This window comes from Thermobia domestica, chromosome 13 (genome assembly GCF_964235325.1).
Source record: "Thermobia domestica chromosome 13, izTheDome1.hap1.1, whole genome shotgun sequence".
Taxonomy (NCBI): Eukaryota; Metazoa; Arthropoda; class Insecta; order Zygentoma; family Lepismatidae; genus Thermobia; species Thermobia domestica.
This window is the reverse complement of record NC_137466.1, coordinates 133,834,160-133,854,645: the sequence shown is the minus strand read 5'-3', so window position 1 is coordinate 133,854,645 and position 20,486 is coordinate 133,834,160. Positions and strand designations below refer to the sequence as shown.

Sequence of the window (20,486 nt, the reverse complement as noted above, 5' to 3'; positions counted from 1 at the left end):
GAGCCCCGAGTAAACAAATAAACATGATTACGTCCATCATAAACTCACACAATCTGAGATCAAATCATGAATACGTTGTGCCAGAGGTGAGCACTCTATCACTAAGCCTCCATGTCCCTCCAGTATAATGTTGCTAGTTTACATTAAAGTTATGCTGAGCAGTAGTGTCATTTCAGGTTTTGCTGGGGGAGAAGTCAGGGAGGACAAGACTCTCCATTAACATAAGAGTTCATGTTCGTTATTAGTATATTCATATTAGCATGGTCAATCCATGCTAAGTGATCGGAAAAAAACAGAAAATTGCAGCTCGACCATCTCAAAAAAATCTAATTTTTTCATGAATGTTTATTCTATATAAGAGTACTTCAAAACCACAATTAATTTTTTTTCAACATCGCATGGCGACGCAGAGGCTGCCGCCATTTTGCGTTTTATCGATTTTAAGCGTTTACGTTGTTTTGAATATCTCAGCATGTAATTGTCCTACCAAATTGAAAATTGCTGGACTTCTCCAACTTGTGCAGAGCTAAAAGTTTGATCTCTTAACATTTTTGCCTAAAACCACTTAAAAGGGGTGAAATCAGGGCCTATAGTAGCAACATTTTTGGACATTGAAGACATGTTTGGGAAGAGGAAGCAAATGACGTAGAGGTCTGAATTTGTGTGTGCATGTAGTCCGGGGTCATTAGTTTATACTAAAAAATTTGCAGATCTGTAGCTGCTCCCAAAGGTCTAAAAAAATAGTAGAATTGGGGAATTATGCCAATTTGGCACATTTCACTGTCCAATATCTCCAATGGGCCTGGATTAAAAAATTGAAATTTTGGGAATAGTTACTCTTTTAGTATACCATAACACACAACAAAGTGCGTTTTGTGTTTTTGAGCGGAAGGGGGTCAAAATATTAATGAATGATGTCATATTCTAGGAGATGTTTTGTTCACAAATTCAACTGGAAATTCGTTGTTGTGACGTAAAATAAAGTAGAAAGAATGGTTAGTCCAGTCAAGGTTCTCAAGCTCGTTTCTTTCCTCTAGTTGTGACTCACTGTCTTATCACATCAACAGCAGCACTAGTGAAGAATACCGCTATCAGCAGAAGGCGAAAAAGTCAAAATGTATATTGACAAGAAGTCCGTAAGTACTCATTGCTCTTGCTGCTTGCTATATCAATGATATTTAATCATGTTTATTTTTGTTTTAACTGTCAAGTCATGCAGGAGACTGTTGTCTTTTCGTTTGATCTACAGTGTTTACCGTGAATGAGTATTCACTGACTGTGGAATGTAGATCAAACGAAAGAACAACAGACTCTTGCATGACTTGACAGTTAAAACAAAAATAAACATGATTAAATATCATTGATATAGCAAGCAGCAAGAGCAATGAGTACTTACGGACTTCTTGTCAATATACATTTTGACTTTTTCGCCTTCTGCTGATAGCGGTATTCTTCACTAGTGCTGCTGTTGATGTGATAAGACAGTGAGTCACAACTAGAGGAAAGAAACGAGCTTGAGAACCTTGACTGGACTAACCATTCTTTCTACTTTATTTTACGTCACAACAACGAATTTCCAGTTGAATTTGTGAACAAAACACCTCCTAGAATATGACATCATTCATTAATATTTTGACCCCCTTCCGCTCAAAAACACAAAACGCACTTTGTTGTGTGTTATGGTATACTAAAAGAGTAACTATTCTCAAAATTTCAATTTTTTAATCCAGGCCCATTGGAGATATTGGACAGTGAAATGTGCCAAATTGGCATAATTCCCCAATTCTACTATTTTTTCAGACCTTTGGGAGCAGCTACAGATCTGCAAATTTTTTAGTATAAACTTATGACCTCGGACTACATGCACACACAAATTCAGACCTCTACGTCAGTTGCTTCCTCCTCCCAAACATGTCTTCAATGTCCAAAAATGTTGCCCTGATTTCACCCCTTTTAAGTGGTTTTAGGCAAAAATGTTAAGAGATAAAAATTTTAGATCTACACAAGTTGGAGACTTCCAACAATTTTCAATTTGGTAGTATAAACATTCATGAAAAAAAAATAGATTTTTTGGAGATGGTAGAGCCGCACATGCTTAATCACTTAAAATGGATTGACCCACTATTATTTAAAATATAAATGTATCTAACTTAGGGGATGACAATTGCTACCCATGACCCCTATAAATGGCGTCCCTGTTTTGAAGTGTTCCTTTAACATTCTTTTTCCACGCTAAATCGATGTCAGAATTGTACGCCATAACTAAAAGAGGATCATCATTGTCTATAAACAGTAGTCTCTTATTGAAACTGGAATTTTGCTTGATGACTATTATTACTACCAAAATTTATATTATTATTATAAATATTATTATTATTATTATTATTATTATTATTATTATTATTATTATTATTATTATTATTATTATTATTATTATTATTATTATTATTATTAAAAGTCAAGAGTTGACATACACAGAACACAAAATGGTTCGAATAATAATGATTCGAAGCACTGACATTCATCACATTCAGTTTAGTTTCAATTCGAGCAAAGACATGTTCATGTCAGCAGGTAGCATCTTTTACTGAAATGAAATGAATATTTTTAATTTAACCTCCCATAAACATCTACTATTGAGAAGAAACTTCCCCATCAACGAAGCAACGTGTCTAAACAGAGACTACTTGAATTTAAAACCATATGAGAATTCTTTCCCTACGTTATTTTTTTATATGTTTGATCAGTATAAATCAAATCAGTATAAATCAGTTTGAATAGTATAAATCAAATCTCTCAGCTATCTGGACAGCCTAGTTTTTCATGGATAGATGGATAACTAAAGTATTTGAGTGTTTCATGTTTATTTGTTTAATTATCATTTTGCGTGTTAGGTTTACAAGTAAGGTAGGACCTTCAGTGAACATATAATTATAATACCTACGTATAAAGTTTTAATATTACCATTATACAATCTCTATGATCATATTTGTTATTGGGTCTTTGATAATAGTTTAATTCTTATTTAAATAACATGTATGGGCGGAAGGCAAACGCTTTTGAAAACTGCTTATAATTTATTAAATATATATAATTGATTACAGTGACAGAGCTGTTTGTGGGAACAGGGTGATACAATTTGTGTGCAAAATTAAAATTCCAAAATTAAAGTGCCAGCACTATCCTTTAGCTGCTAGTTATGTTTGGGAATAGTCGTTACTGCCTTTGACAAGAAGTCCGTTTGTGTGTTACTGAACATGTAGTTCGATACAATAAACCTTGCACACACAGAAACACTTGTTACCACAGCTCCACAGAAACAACTTGGAAGAAGTAAAGTCAGGACTTTGTGCTGGCCATTTTACATAGACCATGACAACTCAACCAACATTCTGGATAATGTTCGTCAAGCCGTTCAGAGACGTGAATAGAAAAAGGACCAGAGCACAATCTTGCACAAATAATATATTTATGGAAAGTTATTTGATGTGAACACAACGTTATACCTAATTTTCTAGTATTGTAAGGTGACGTTCTGCTTTCATCATGCCCTTTAGAAGAAACGACCCCATAACATGCCAATGGTTGCATGTCATTGTACACCTCACTGCAGCTTTCAAGTGGTTATGTGCTTTATCAACAGTGGCCTTCAGATCCTATTGTATCCAGTAATAATGACTGTGATGATTTACAACCCACTCTTTACTTGGATCAATATTATATAAATAATATATAACATAAACACTTATCTGTACATTAATAAAACTCAGAATTTTGCATTAAAAATATTACTAGCTGAATAATTACATTTATTAGATAATCATTTGAAAAGCAGCCAGCTTCTGAACATTTTGAATGAACCAGGTAGGTTTTTATATAGTCTAAAAGAGTTCAAGAAATTTGTTTACTAAAAAAAAGTAAAGTTTTAGGTAAAATATACACGATATTCGATTTTTGGATAATTTTGAATATTATTTTCCTGGAGCTCATATTCATTTACAACGGTAAATATAGTACTCTTATATGTATATCTTATGTACAGAGACAAGGAGGAGACAATGGCAGTTGATTTTAAAGACAGGCTTGAGAAACCTCTTATTGGGCGTCGAAGATACGTCCTTAAAATCCCATTTTTGTGCTCCAATAGTAAACTACTTGTGATTATACTTGAAGATCATAAAATATTAAATAATGATTGAATTTACTAAACAAAATAAATCCACTGTATGTGTACAATCATATTTTATAGATTTTATGCAGGATAATGTTTATCACGTGAGTGAAAAATGTATCCTTGAACAGTGCAGTAAGCTTTATTGTGCTACTTTTTTTAAAAATATCAAATTTATCAAAATGTAAACAAAGGTTTAAGTTCAGACCTATTAACCTAGAATTTGGAAACATAATATAATAACGTTATCAGTATAAATTGTCAAGTACATATAAAAGAGATTCATATACATATAAAAGAGATAACGAAATTTAGGTGAAGGTGTACAAAAATAAACATAGTAGTTGGTAGTGGTTATGAATATCATATCATATAAAATAAGAAAACAATTATCAGATGCTCTATTTTTAAAAAAGTAATTACAGACTACCTGGTGCCACTGTGAGATTTCAGCATACATATGAGAAACTAAATAGATAATTATGAACTTTGTATTCTGAAATGAAGGTAATGGGTTCATGTTATCTACTTAGAGAATGATAAGGATGAGAACAAAGTCTCTAATTTCTCTATTTGAATTATCATTTTGCAATTACATTTAAATAGCTTTATTAGTTTAATAGTTTGAAATTAGCTTTGGTAATATAGTAAGATTTTTGTAATACATAAATAACATAAAATGATAACAATGATTTGATTCACCAATATGCATAATTAATAGACTCCGTTGTAAATTATGCTCCACACGATATGGAATAACAACTAGAAAAAGCATAAAATATACAGAAATGAAATACTGTACTATGATTTGAGATCTTTTGCTTCTTATGCAAGACATAGTTTACAGATATGAAGGGTGATACATACAATTACAGTAGAAACTGACATTCCAGTTGGGCAACTATAATTCATTCGAGATAAGCTGATAGGTAATCAAAACAAACTCCCCTTCTACTCACCTCTTTGCCATTGTAGAAAGGAAAACAAGCTAATTTTGACAGGGAGATTAAAAAAAAAAAAAAAAAAAAGCAGCGTCGTGTAAAATCTAAATCTTCACTTCAATTACCTAATACTTGATGTCGGTGAGAAGACATCGCTGTTCCTTTTAGCGACTATTATCTCCTGATACGAACAATTACCATTAGTTTTTGTCTTTAAAAGATGTTTTGACATTTATTTATGCACTTCAGTCGTATTTTAAAAATTAATTTTCTAGAAATAAGATCTCATTTGTTATGAAGTTAATTTTCCTGATTTAAGACTCAGGAGAGATTGTGAGTCAAGCCAAAGCTGTTGAAGTCGTTTTTCCTTTTCTTTTGAATGTAAAATCATCTACTTATAAAAGGACGGAATCAGATATCTACTTATTCAAGTACATCGTTATTACATTAACGCTCAGATAATTTTCCCTACATAGATTGGATATGCTCTCAGATTGCATATTAATGTGAATTTTTATACGAATACAGTAAATACCTACTTGATTCCTAACCTGGTCCTCACTTGGAATTACAACATAATTTTACAACCTCGAACACGAAGTAAACTGTTCACTTAAATTTACTGGTATACTAAAAGATGTATTACTTATCTCACTACTACAGATAAATGCAAAAAGGTGTTCTAAAATATGCAGAGCTATTATGAAAGTTGTAATTAATTCTTTAGACATTAAATACGTACCTCCGCGCGCGGGGGGTTGATGAGAAAAAAGGAACATCAAAATCCACGTTTATAAGACCATATCCGTGACTGTGTTTGGGGTTTTGACCTCCTATTAGCTTACCTAGAATTAATCATAGTAGTTAGGGCTGTGCAATATTTCGATATATTGATCGATTGATCAATAGTTTCCAATATTGAAGTGTCGATATAAAAATGTTACTGATGGATTTTCGATATTTTGAGTATACTTCGATATTTTGATGTTCAACATTTAGATATTCTGGAATTTGATTTTTTTAAATGTTTCGATATATCGACTAAGTTTTGATATTATGTCGATATAGATTTTCGATAATTTAAACCGGATGTTGCATAGTTGAATACGGAGAATTGTACTTTTTGAGGTTTTTTCTCCTTACAGAGAATGCTATTCTTCGAACTCCAGATAAAATATTATGTATCCCCAAAAGTAAGACTGGGTTTTAATGTTTTGTCCAAGAGATGGATTAGAATTTATTTTCAGGAGATGCGGTGCCTGTCAACTCAACTCAAAGCGTAATCGTTACTAACGTGCTCTCTGATTGTTACGAGAAACGCGCAAAATAAGTTTTGTTGAAAGGTTGGGGGTAGGGCTTACTCTTGAAGTGAAGTAATCTCTGAAAAAATGTTAAGGCTTATTTTCTGGATAACGCGATATCTAGAGGAAATGAAATCTTAAATATTTGGGAGAGGCAAACATTTTGTTATTGTGCAAGTACCACCATCACTACTTTTTACTTTAACGACCCACCGTTATGTTATTTAGGCTAAAGGAATCATATCATCACAAGTACAGTACTCTGAAATCAATGGCTTAGCACTTGCCACAATTTACAAGATTTTAAGCACTACTGACTTGAACTCATCAAGATCCGTATATGTTTAATTATATATATACATATATATATATATATATATTACTACTAGTACAATCTACGCACAAACCTGTCTTAGATACACTTGTCTGAGAATTTCCTTTCTTTTATCAAAATTAAGATTCTCGTTTCTTTTTTCCCTCTTGCAAACTGTAATATCGTGCCTGTCATCAAGTTTTCCTGCAATGCATTTAATGCAATGACCTGTAGTAGATTATATTTCATAAATAGAGAAATGGTAAATAAATCTACAGCAATATGTTTGGTAAAGACTGATTTCACATGTGTAATTGAAACAAGCAGTAAAGAAAACCGTTAGTCTCACCGCATGCAGCAAAAACATTGAACAGAAGATGGAAAAGCAAATGAAGAAGCTGAGGAGGAACAGTTTGGGTTTGAAAGAGGTAAGAACACAAGATATGCAATTAGCTTATTGGAACGAAACGAGCGATGGAGGGAAGTCTATTAATATATAAGTAGGAGGGCATAAAATAGAACAGAGGACATAGTTTTCGATATCTGTGTAATATTGTAAGTGATGATATATTTAAAGTCGAAAAAAGCCTTTACGAGGAAGAAAAAATTGTTTTCTGGTCCCTTGAATAAAGAGTTAAGGAAAAGACTCATGCAATATTTTGTGTATTGTATTGTATTCTATCGGATAGAAACATGGGCATTACGCAAAACCTAAGAGAAATGGCTGTAAGTTTCTGAAATATCGGTGTGGAGAAGAATGGAGAGAATTAGCTCCGTTAAACGGGAAATGAATAAGGAAATATGGAGAAGAAAAGAACAATTTTAAATGTAATTGAAAAGTGGAAGATGAAATAGTTGAAACATTGGTTGAGAAGAAACTGTATCATGAGGGAAGTGCTAGAGGGTATGGTGGCAAGAAAAAGAGGGAATGGCGAAAGAGGCTACAGTTGATGGACGGTATTAAAGTAGAAAAATCGTACGTGAAGACGAAGCAGTGATGCCAACCTGTGGGGAAAATCCCATATTGTCGGAGTTTTTTTTTAACCTTATTTTCTTGAAAAGGGATTAAAAAAAGCAGCACATATGGAATTTTTTGAGGAGATCGAAATTTACGGCTTATTTATTGTAAAAAATGACTAACAGAGAGGAGTTTATTTTTTAAAATAATATAATATACTTTTAATTAGTATAACGTGGGAAATTCATACGTAAAATTGGATTTTTTGCCTCTCGACCTGGAATTTCATAATGTTTCAGGTTGACATCACTGAGGCGAAGAAGTTAGCTGAAGACCATGATGTATGGAAGCTTTTCAGTTGCGTCAAGGGACCTTCTATTAATACAGAATGCCTATGATTATGATGAATAAAGAATAAATGAAGGAAATAATAAATGAACAAGTGTACCCTTCGGCATTATTTCAATGTAGTAGTGCTTAGCTTACATTTTTACATGATTTTTGGCATTTTAATTTACTGCTGGTATGCAATAACCCCTCATACCGGCCCAATTTGACCACTAGATTAGTCCCATTTATATTCAAGGAGATAACGATGAATGCTAATCAATCATGATGAAATAATTATAAAAATAGTGGGAACTGAGAGTGTTTGTGGAACATTCAATATCGCCGTGTTTGTCCACAATTAGATACACATACTGCTTACCAGTGTTCGAAGGCAGGACATTTAGGTACAGATATGATTGCTCTAGAACTTATATGAGTCACAGTTACCTTTTAGTGGAAATATCCAAAAACACCAATAGATAATTACGTCCAGTGGCGTACACAGAATTTCATTAAGGTGAGTTCAATATTTTCATTCACATTATTTCAGACTTTTCATATACTTAATATGGTAAATATTTTTTCACAATATCTTGTTAACCGGAGGGTGTTAAAACACAGACCATCTTTTGCCTATGCCATTGATTACATCTATCACTGTAGTTTCTCTGCATTTCTCGTTTGTTTCTAGTTTTATAGAGTTGAAGTATGGTAATCATTCTTCCTTCTTATTCTTGGTTGAAGTATGGTAATTATTCTTACCTTCTTTTCTGGGCATAGATAAGATGGTAGTAGCACTGGCTGAATCTCTCTCTCTCTATATATATACATATATATATATAATTACATATATACACAGGGGTGCCCACAGAGGGGGGCTATGACGCAAACTGCGTCATTGGAATATTGGGGGGGGGTAAAAATCTATATAAATATGTTTGAGGGGGTGTAAAAATTAATCGAAAAGATTTTTTTTTCATGGAAGAACACCTATGGATAGACAATTGGGGGGGGGGGGTGCGTCATGCACATAAGGGGTAGTGGGCACCACTGATATATATATAACACTTTAATTTCAAATTTTATCGAAGATTTTTTTTTAAATGAAGGTAATAATTTAGAAATGTGTGTTACATGAAAAAATATCAAGAGTCAATCAATCATATGTGCACCTTGGTATTACAGCATACATTTCATTGAGTAATTATCATCCTGAGTACGACATATGTATAATGTCTGTCATCTAATATTTGGCTTAATTCCAAATTGTAAAACATGTACTGTATGTCCTTGCAAGGAAAGTTATTGGCTTCAGGCCGCTCCAGAAAGAAGAGAAAAGAAAACGTGTACATGCCACTTAAAATCTGGATATAACCAGTTTCACTGTCGGGAAGTAAAACGGCTGTTAACATAATTGCAGTGTGGTAGGGCTATTTAAGGTCAATGCAGCGGAATATTCCGTCCTGTACGATGTTCCAAGCATTTATTACACAAGGTATTGAGCAAACAGCTTTATACGCTTGTACGTAACATTTAATCGAAGTAGCTTTTGTATTCTTCTTATCGCGTCAAGATTTGCATTAACAATTCCTATTGTTGACTTTAACGTGTTAATTTGTTGATTATGAAACAAGGAAACATTTTATTATTTGTACAGAGATAGTGGTCGAAAATGTCAAATGAAGTTAAAGTATCGTTTCTCGCCTTAAATTGTTGGTGCTGAGATGAACATTGACAGTAAACACGTTAAATTAAAAGTTACGGAAGATCAAAATTCATATACAAGGATATATCAAAATGTTTTTTTTTTTATCTTCACATAGCTACAGAGTATCAGTCACGTATCTAGTAGAGCAGAGAAGGGTCAGTTCCCCTGCGATCTCTTTCAGCACAATGATGCCAACCTAGAACACAATAAAATCCCATCTAGAGGCAGAAATTCCCATTTTCCTCTTGAATTTCCAACGTATATTAATTACAAAATAAAAACAAGAGAAGAAAAATGAAACTATTGTATGTCGCACATTTTATTCAACACATGAGTAAGCTACCCGTAAATTTCGATCTTGCACGTTTATCAAGTGATTATGAATAACTATTTTTCTTAATTGATAGTCGAAAATGTTGGCAAAAACAAGTACATTTTGTCATCAGGATTTAGCATTTGCATAATTCCTTTATGTCATCTTATTGTGATAAACGTAAGGATATTAGAACTTTATTTGACAGTCATTTTGTGTACGTTTTCGAAGTTTTTTTTTCATTTTTCATTTTACTTTTTACTGTTAATTATATAATTCGTCGTCTTGAAAATAGCAGAGCACAATTTACACTTCTTGGAGTTTTTTTTTTTTTTTTTGAGAATCGTAAGTTACTTTTGTACTAGCATGCATTTTGCGGTAAGAAAACTTGACAATTAATACTGATTTCAATACTATTGAGGATTAATTTGGTCTACTTTCCACCCATAAAACATTTTTTTACTATCGATTAGAAATCCCATGTTTACAGCAATTGCGACGAAAATTCCCTTTATCCCTTTTCGAGAAATTAATATCAAAAATTCTACAAAATGGGATTTTCCCACGGATTGACATCACTATCCCAGCAAGAAGAAAGTTGTTTGTTGGTATATATGTAAGGAGAATTCACGTTAACCTTTAACCAGTGGTGCTATTCAGCCGGTTCGGGCGAACCAGTTGTTAAAATATTCCGAGTAGGGCCGGATTTAGCATTTTGGCGCCCCTAGGCCCAATAATTTTTTCCGCCCCCTAGTCTGGTTAAAGTTACTTTCCTAAAAACCTTTATTAAAAAATTATATCAGGCCTATATGTTAATTGCTTAAACACCACTCCACGATGCAATTTTATCATTGCAAGTTTTTTGAGGAATTTACTTGGTTCTGGGCTTAACAAAATACCGTTAATGTATTAACAAAAGATTGGTGAACTTTACCAACAATTATTTGTTCCAATGAACTTCAAAATCAGAATACTTTATTAGCCTGATTTTTAAAAATCAATTCAAAAAAAATGTTAAGTTATGGCTATTTATTTTTATTTCTAAATATTTTTTTAAATTTTTTCTCTCGGCCGTGCGCCCCCTGGGAGCTTGCGCCCATAGGCCAGGGCCTGCCGGGCCTATTGGGAAATCTGGCCCTGATTCCGAGTTCGCAGAACCGTTTGTTATACCGAAATAAACCTCCATACAGACATACACACACACACACACACACACACACATCTCCAAGCCAAGCGTGAAAGAAAGAAGCCATACAAAGTATGAGTTTAAACCTGGCAGAACCCATTTTCAGAATTTGAAAATTAAACCATGCAGATCGTTTGTTTGCGATTGTTTTCATAAAATTTTCGTTTGTTCAGGATTTATAAACAACTTACATCAAAAACAAAATGAACGTTGGCAACTTCACGTAGCAGAACCCATTTTCGGCAATCGAAAATAACCCATGCAGATAAGATTTCTATATCTTTTGTATTTCTATTAGCATAGCAAGTGTATGCAGTGCAAATTTCAGCTGGAAGGGAGAGCTTGTAGAATACAAATTTTTCACAGCCAAAAACAATTGACCTATTTGAAGAACATTACTTTGCTCTGTACATACGAAAAGATTAATGGAGAACGGAAGGAACGGTAAATTTTATTTTAAGTGTCTTTGTTCTTAGAAATCCTTACAGCTACAGGGTTAAGTACGATCTCTCAGAAGAAGGTATAGACCAGCGTTTCCCAACCGGTGTGCCGCGGCACACTGGTGTGCCGCGAATGGGCCGCTGGTGTGCCGCGAGGAAATCGAAACAAATTATTAATTCTGTAGGAACCAAATTGCAAGACATAGAGGAAAATGTATATTTGTATTTCACATTACTTTGAACCTCTACTATAAATCTACAATTTTAAGTTTCATAATGTGTTACTTTTCTGTACATTTTTAATGTTGAAAAACGTATTTATCATTGTCATGACCATTATTGCTTCTTTATTGTTGCAGACTATTTCGTAACTTGAAATTTTAACATATCATTCCATAAATTCAACAAAGGAAACATGCATACAAATTGCCTACATTTGTGTTTTAAAAGTATAGGAGATTTGTTTATTTGTTCGTTATTTAGTGATCTTCCCTTTTAGTTAAAGGTTAGATACAGTTTTCGAAAGAGAAAGTGGATTTTTAAAAACCCGAGTCCTATATTTCATTGCAATTGTTTTTTATTTTAAAATTAGAATGAAAAATAAGCATAATGATTTACCACGGGGGAAAACCAGTGATCGAGCTTTCTTCTCTGTAAGAAGGAGACAAATAATAATAGTTATATATATATATATATATATATATATATATATATATATATATATATATATATATATATATATATATATATATATATATATATATATATATAAAATGGGTGTGCCGCGAGAATTCAAGTTACACAGGTAGTGTGCCGCAAGTTGAAAAAGGTTAGGAAACGCTGGTATAGACGTTTATTCGTTAATCTCAAATGCTCAGATATCAAGAATGAGAACTGGGATTATATGAGTGAAGCAGTGAGGGTTATTTATATTTGAAACTCATACATACCATTATTAACAATTGTCGATCCATTGCTGGATGAAGGTCTTTTAAATACTTTCTGACAACCATCTATCTTGGATAATTCATTTCCAAGATACTCGAAGTACAACATAATTTCGTCACACCATTTGTATGCTGTGTAGGTCACTACATGTCACAAGGGAATTATACCTATCTATTTATCCATGCGTATACTATATCTCTCACATATATATTCTAAAAATTATCTGTGCCCACTTCTTGTTTTGACCACGGACTTCAGCTACATCAACGAAATGTGTTGAATTTATTGTCTTCTAAGCGACGAGTTTACGCGTGAAATAATTTAGTTCAACTACGGTTAATTATTAATTTTGTTTACCGCATTACAAATCAGGAGAACAGAACAAGTTAAACTGCTCTAGAATATTTAAAGAAGTTGTCCGAGCGCATTAACCTCTTAATAATAAAAAGGCAGTACAATATTTCGAAATACCGATTATGGACTCTTGTTTATAGTGTAGAAGGGTCTATATAGATAAAAATCAGTGGCGGATCCACGATTTAAGAGACACTCGTCACATGTTGAATACGGAAGTGTTGTATTCCATGAGACGGAAATATGACACATAGAATACCAATAAAAAACTATGGATTTTCAAAATATGGATGTAGATAAACACGAAGAGTATTAGCTGGTGCAGAGGGAAAACTAACGAGGAAGTGATAGGGATAGTAGGATAGAAAAGAATGATATTGCAAGTAATTTAAAAGAGGAAAAGAATCTTGCTTGAACATTTGGGAGGAAATTTGTAGTCTTGAGAAAAATGATATAAAATGTTGAAGGAATATAATTGATGGTACAAAAATGCATAGTTACTATGTCATCTAATTATTAGTTAAGAATATGTTCAGTTAGGACAACCACTAATATAGAGTGAATTAGAGCTGTAAAATAAAACTGAATCTAGAAACTAGCTAGATATAATAATTCCCTCTTCATTGTTTTCGTCCCATGAATTCACTCGTTTGTCCCTGATGAATCTGTTATAGGCCTATTATGTAAAAGTTAACGAAAATGCAAATTATTTATATGGTGATCAGATCATCAACTTCAAAGGGTTTCTAAACCAGAGCTCGGTACTTCTTAATTAAGGTAGCTCCGCAATTCCCTAGCAGCCCTCGTGACTGGTCTAGTTGTTGGAGTGCGCACCTTTGGTGCACATGGTTCTAGGTTTCATTCCCGATAGGATGACATTGAATGGTACGCTGGTTCGGATTCCATCTTAAATTATAGGTTCATGTCTCACATTATTTCTGTGCTGAAAAGGGACGCTAAAGTTCAACAAACATACAAAATCATTTGGCTCCCCATTAGTAATCTCTCCAGCAGGCTTTCTTCCAGAAAATGTCCGTAGGCAGGCAAAATTAAAATGTGAGAAGACTGCACTGGGAGACATTTTGTTAAAAGACGTACCCTGCGCAAGAGTGATACGTAATCACAATTCAATATACTACTATCTTAGCTCTGAAGGGGGTGTTGGCCAACTTAGGGAGGCAAAACTTCACCCCCTCCGGAATTGTCGGCTAAAACACTGCACCCGGTACTCTATCCTAGGACTACTCACAACAAAAACACATTATCTGACCACTTGGCCATGTGTTTGCTAATTACATGCTTACAAGTAGCCTACAATAAGTGCAATGTTCATAATTATTTTCCTTGTTTATGTGTTTGGTGATTATCTATTTCTGTTTCAAAAATTATGGATAGCAGAACATTCACTTTTACTTGTATTATGTAACTGACAATTGCTTTTGCTTTTTAAAGGTTATACTTATATTTTAATATCTGAAATATCGAATATCTTTTTTCTTTATGCAGCTTGATAATATAGTGTTAATTCATTGTAGTATGATTAATCTTTTTCTTTAAATAATAGTGGCGCTATTGGTCCAAAGTTTGAAGTAACTTTTCCCCTTACCTGCCCTCAAGCTTCGGTGATGTTGTACCAGTATATTTTAATTACTTGTATGCTCTATCAAAATTATATAATTTAACAATACGTAATTTACGTAATTTAAGTAGGTATAGGAAATTATATTTCAAGCTTCATTTTATGAGTTTCTACTATGTTGAAAGAAATTTGAAACTGATTTTCAGTGGTTCTGTACAAAAGCTCATGTTTATATTTATTTATTTATTACTTAATTAAAAACTAATTCTTATTACATGATGTACTGTATTTGTCATTTCACTTTTAAACGGAGTAAGACAACCATCATAAATATCTATTTGACTGTCAGCAGCCCTGTAGACAAATTTTGATGATCTTCCCCCCCCCAAAAAAAACATTATTGCTTGGTAGTCTTGGTCCCTCCCGAAATAAAATCCTGGTTGCGCCACTGCAATTTCAACCATTAATTTTTACAAAGACTAAAGCCAGTTTGCAAGCATTAATGTATAGTTGTATTCAGAGAACTTAGTTACCCTACTCTTGTTTTAGAAAGCCAAACTTTTGCAACCATATGCATTAAATTCTAATACTATTATACTTTAAACAAAAATCTCAAATGGTCATAGAAAATCTAAAACTGTTTCTAAGATTTGACTTTGGGTAAAAAAATAGGGGTTTTGATAGAGAGAGGGTGGTCAGCTTTTTTCAAAACAAGATTGTACATAAAAGGCTAGTATTTTTTCCTATATGAATAATAATATGATATAATCTCACACTCCTTTAGTACCTGCACCAATAACCTTGACCATTCTCTTTCTTCATAATTTGAAGGAAAGATGCTTAAATTATAGGCTTTTCTTCCAGACCAGTTTCTCGATTCCTCGTTATTAATACGAAGAAAGAAAATAAAGCATGATTTGACCTTGATCTTGAGCAAGGTGATAAAGAAAGAGAAAATCTAACCTTGACAAATTAAATTGTTTTGAATTCTCGGAAATTGTTTCAAATTCAATTATATCTTAAATATATGCCAGTGCATTGTATTGTCACTGATTGTTATCTTTAGAACATCTCAAGACGATGTAAATTAATCGGAACTTGAGAAAGGACTGCTTTAACATTCATATTTTATTGCTGTGAGGCGTTGCATTATTTAGCTTATAAACGTTTAACGATGAAAATAGTCTGTATACAGCTTGAAGGACAAACAAAACTCATAAAAGTTGCCAGACATTTTTTTAAAGAAAGATAATTATATATTACATTACTTATTCTACTGCAGGAGACGTGAACAATTTTGCAATTCAAGTTTTAGTAACGAATTTCTGTGCTGGAGGATGATAATTGAAGACATTAAAATTTAACGTCCCTCTGCTGCTCTGTTTCTCATATATGACGTCCATTTCATAAGTTATCGTTAAACTTTAAATACAGTGATACGCTATTGAATTTCTCGTTGGAAGAAATGATCATTTTTACGAATGTCTTTGCCTCTTTCACCATTGTAAAGAAACTCGCTCAGATTAACAATCATTAATGTTTTAATTTACTGTCAGCTAAACACTTAATAAACGCATTTAAGTTAACGATAGTGGATGATTAGACTTAACGGACATTTCAACGTGTGACACAGGGGCGTCATTTAGGGAGGGGGCAGGGAGGAGCAATTGCCTCCCCCTCAGTTTGAGATTTATAGAGATTTTATCTCAAAAGAATAATGATAAATCAGTTAAAAATGAGAAATTTTACTTAAATCAAGGGGTCTTGCCCCCCCCCCCAAAGCAAAATCTGAAATGACGCTCCTGGTGTGACACAAACACAAGCTATTGTTAAGAATGCCTCTGCCTTAGTATGATCGTGTAAAATACTGTAGGTTGTATGATAATATATTTGTATATGTAGTAACGGAACATTTTCTCAGTAATACACAAGAAATATAAAATAGTACATTATCAAACTGAAATTTAAATTTCGATACTAGCCAAATATATATATTTGATATTAAACTACAAATCAGTATTCTATCAAGTGAATTGTCATATAGTAAACAGAACAACTCGCCAATGGCTTCATGTGGATATTTCACAGTACGGAACAAGAAAGTGAGTAGTACGAGAAAGTAATTAAGAAAACAACCAAAAGTGTTTGGTTGATTGATAAAAATATAAAGTTCATTTATGAGAACAGACTACTGATAAAGGGAAATTTTAATCAGTACTCAAATTTTTATAAAAGGTAACACCCCGACTTGCAAAACCCGTTGCCACACACACAGAAAATATTGCGTTGGTCAATAGGCCACAAAGGGCCACAGAAAGCGTTCTAAATATGAATATAAAAGAAGAATATTGGATAACATTTAGTTGAGTAAGATGAAAAAAAAAAAAAGCAATGAAAAATATCCTCTAAAGTTGGAAAGAAAAGATAAGAAAAACACACTGTAGATAGTTAAGAAGAGGAAAGAAGTTAGTTAGAACATTACTTAAAAAGTAATTGTTCTTTTGTGGATGTACTATAGCAGTGGTTCTCAACCTTTTTTGTCTGACGACACACTTTACGGAACGCCTAGGACATCGCCACACACTTGTTTGATATTTTTATTATTATTAATTTTTATAATGACTCTAAATAGCACTGAGTATCATTCTACAGCCGTAGGTGTTAACTGGTATAGTTTGCCTCGCTTTAATTAATTATTATAAAATCCTTCATGATTTTTAAATTCTAAAATTTCGCGATACATCTTAGAGGACTGCGTGACACACCAATGTGTCGCAGCCAGCCCCAAAATTTAGGGGAGCCCGGTAGAAGTTAGGGGGCCGATCCAACCCTATTATAGTTCATCACCATATTGTAGTTCATTTACAAGCCTACTGTGAAAAGTTTAGAGGGGGCAGCAAAAGTTTAGGGGGCCGGCCCCCCTAGACCTCCCGTGGATACGGGTCTGTTGAGAACCACTGTACTATAAAATATGGTAGAAGGTAAAAATGGAGGGGAAGAAAAACAAAAGTGCAATTGATTGACGTTATTAAAGGGGAGCAACACGTCTTATATCAAAACAGAGATTGAAGGAGGGCTGAATGCATGGAAGCTTCTCTTCTGCAGGAAGCGAGCTACAAGGATATATTTTGTTCTATTTATTTCTGAATCTCAAAAGACTGAAATAAACACGTCGAAAATATGGTGCTGCGGATACTCGAAAATTACTTCCTTCTGGGTTTCAAAAATTCTGAATAAATGGAATTAAATGTATTGGGTAAGTATAATATTTTTCAAGGTGGGGCATGGTCCCTTCTGAAAATTAAAAAAAAAGGGGGCTTCCAGTCTCTACTAGTTTTAAAGCAGCGTTTCCCAACCTTTTTCAACTTGCGGCACACTACGGGTGTAACTTGAATTCTCGCGGCACACTTATAGATATTATTGTTATTATTATTTGCAAATATAAAAAACCATGGTATTTTTTTTTCTGTAATTACTGGTCTCCTTCTCACAGAGATAAAAGCTTCATCACTGTTTTCCCCCTATGCTAATTCATTATACTTATTATTTATTCTAATTTTAAAATAGTAAACAATTGCAATGAATTATAGGACTCAGATTATTAAGAATACGCTTTCTTTTTCGAAAACTGTATCCAACCTTTCACTAAGAACGAAGATCACTAAATAACGAACGAACAAACAAATGCCTTATAATTTTAACTTTGCTGTTTTAACCAAAACCGGTGCATATTATTGCAATCACACAGCTTGCGATGCGTCGAGTCAAAACTCAGCTGTTAAACAAAGTGTTATTCTATCATTCACGTGCAAATGAGTTTTCTACGAACGTTCACTTGACGCGTACCTTACAAGTGCTTCCATTTCAGGTGTTAGTATGAGTCTCAATTGAAGCGTAACATAGCAGCTAACCGTGGAAATGTGTACGAGCCGAAATACTATCTGCTACACAGTAATAGATATAGAATAATATATTACAATTACAGTAATTTTTTACATGGTAGAAATTCATAGTAATGTGAAATACAAAAATACATTTTTCCCCTATGTCTTGCAATTTGGCTCCTATAGAATTAATAATTTTGTTTCGATTTCCTCACGGCACACCAGTGGTCCATTCGCGGCACACCAATGTGCCGCGGCACACCGGTTGAGAAACACTGTTTTAAAGGTTACAAGGGCGTATCAAGATAAATGGTGCAACCCTGGATAAATATATCTTGATCAGGATCAGAAATCGAACCTGGCTTTCTCACACCAAAGACTATGTGAGACCACACGGGAGCTCGGAATTTGGTCAGGTACTTGGTGGAATGCCAAAGCGTGTAGGTGTATGCAGAGATAACTTAGAGATAAGACATTTCAGTATTAAAAACATATAGAATAGAACAGGAGCGCACCCAGATTTTTTTGTTGGTAGGGGTCTAAGCTTTGGGGTGGGGGTCCAATACTACAAACAAACCATTACGTCTATGTAGTATTAAACGGATATTATTCTGTACTAGAAAAGATGATAAGCAAGTATAAAACACTTCCATTTATATTTATAGAAAAAATAAGAACTTGAATTTTATATATATATATAAGATTACTGATGAAGTGTAAGATCAATTTTTCATGCCACACTAATAATTTCCTTGTTAAACATATAGTTTTATTGAGAAAGTGTAGAGACATTAGTTGAGCTAGGAAGTTTTGGAGGATCTGGACCCGGTAGACCCCCGTGGGTGCGCCAGACCCGTAGCTAGCCCAAAAATGTAGAGAGGGCCGTTAGAAGTTAGGGGGAATTAATACAACCATATTATAGTTTATTTGCAAGCCTACCGTGAAAATTTTAAGGAGGCAGTAAAAATTTAGGAGGCCCGGCCTGCTGGCCCCCTGTGGATATGGGCCTGGGGTGCGTCCCTGGCCTAGAATTGAATTAGCATTACTGCCTACTTACAATTGCTATTCGTCAATTCACTGTACATTGTAATTGTAGCTAGACAAATCTATCTACCGAAAGGAGAGCCCTTTTACAGCCGTATCATATAATATTGGATTGATAAATGCGTTAATACTTGGATATCATTAATCCCTTTTTTGTTGTTGTTGTTGATTTACTGTGTTGCATAAATGCAATTTGCAAAGTATTCTAAATCTTTTTTTCAAACTTCCAGACAGTAGACAATACCTACCTTGATTTCCTCTAATAGTTCATTCTTTGGTAGCTTAGTCCTGTTGACAACGTTTATTCCGTGATCTTGTAGAATTTTCACACAAGCAGGATCAACGGCATCACTAATAAAAACACTTCTTAAACGTAAAGCCATGATGCGCTCAGTTTGTGCGGCAAGAGTCGTGTGCGAAGCGAACTGCTCTATCCCACTACCAATAAACGAGTGGAGAGTCTCCAAGCGGACACCAATTGAAGTACTTCCTCAACTGAACTCAAGGGCATGATTGTTCTTGCACGCTTTATAATATCTTTGATGAAAAGATAAGCGGCGTGCAATCATTCCTCTTTACTCTTAATTTACCAATCTCTGACCAATGTGTTAGTTGGAGATTAGCCAAAGGATTGATATTGGAGGGCAAACTAAAAGTTTAATTATAATAAGGCGGGAGGGGGTCAAAGTAAAATGCCCTCACCAGATGTTGGATAAAGCTATTTTTAGAACATGTATATGAATCCCAGAGGGCACTATAAGAATCATATGCTGTTTCTTTTTTTTATATTGTTCATGAAATCATCAAAAATTATTACATCATTTGTATGACAAATGAATATCCCTTTCTATACAAGAGCATGAGAGGGAAATGCTTCTTTTAAACATATTTCACACACAAAGACACTTATGTGCTGGATGAGGAGGATTGCGTGCTACAGTCAAATTTAGACCTATGTCGGTGCTAGGGGTGACACTACCAGAAGGGCCATCCCTACCGAATTGGTCTAAATGAAG

At 33.9% G+C, this 20,486-nt stretch overlaps 1 protein-coding gene across 1 annotated transcript in view; it reads right to left on the bottom strand.

Moving 5' to 3' along the window:
• The window catches only part of LOC145668527 (D-3-phosphoglycerate dehydrogenase), a 42,119-nt gene extending 22,134 nt beyond the window's left edge, over positions 1-19,985 (bottom strand). Inside the window, exon 1 of the mRNA XM_081736506.1 lies at positions 19,719-19,985. Coding sequence (XP_081592632.1) covers positions 19,719-19,853 — 135 coding nt within the window. The 5' untranslated portion in view covers positions 19,854-19,985. The remainder of the gene's footprint in view (positions 1-19,718) is intronic.
• Between the last annotated feature and the right edge of the window lie 501 nt (positions 19,986-20,486).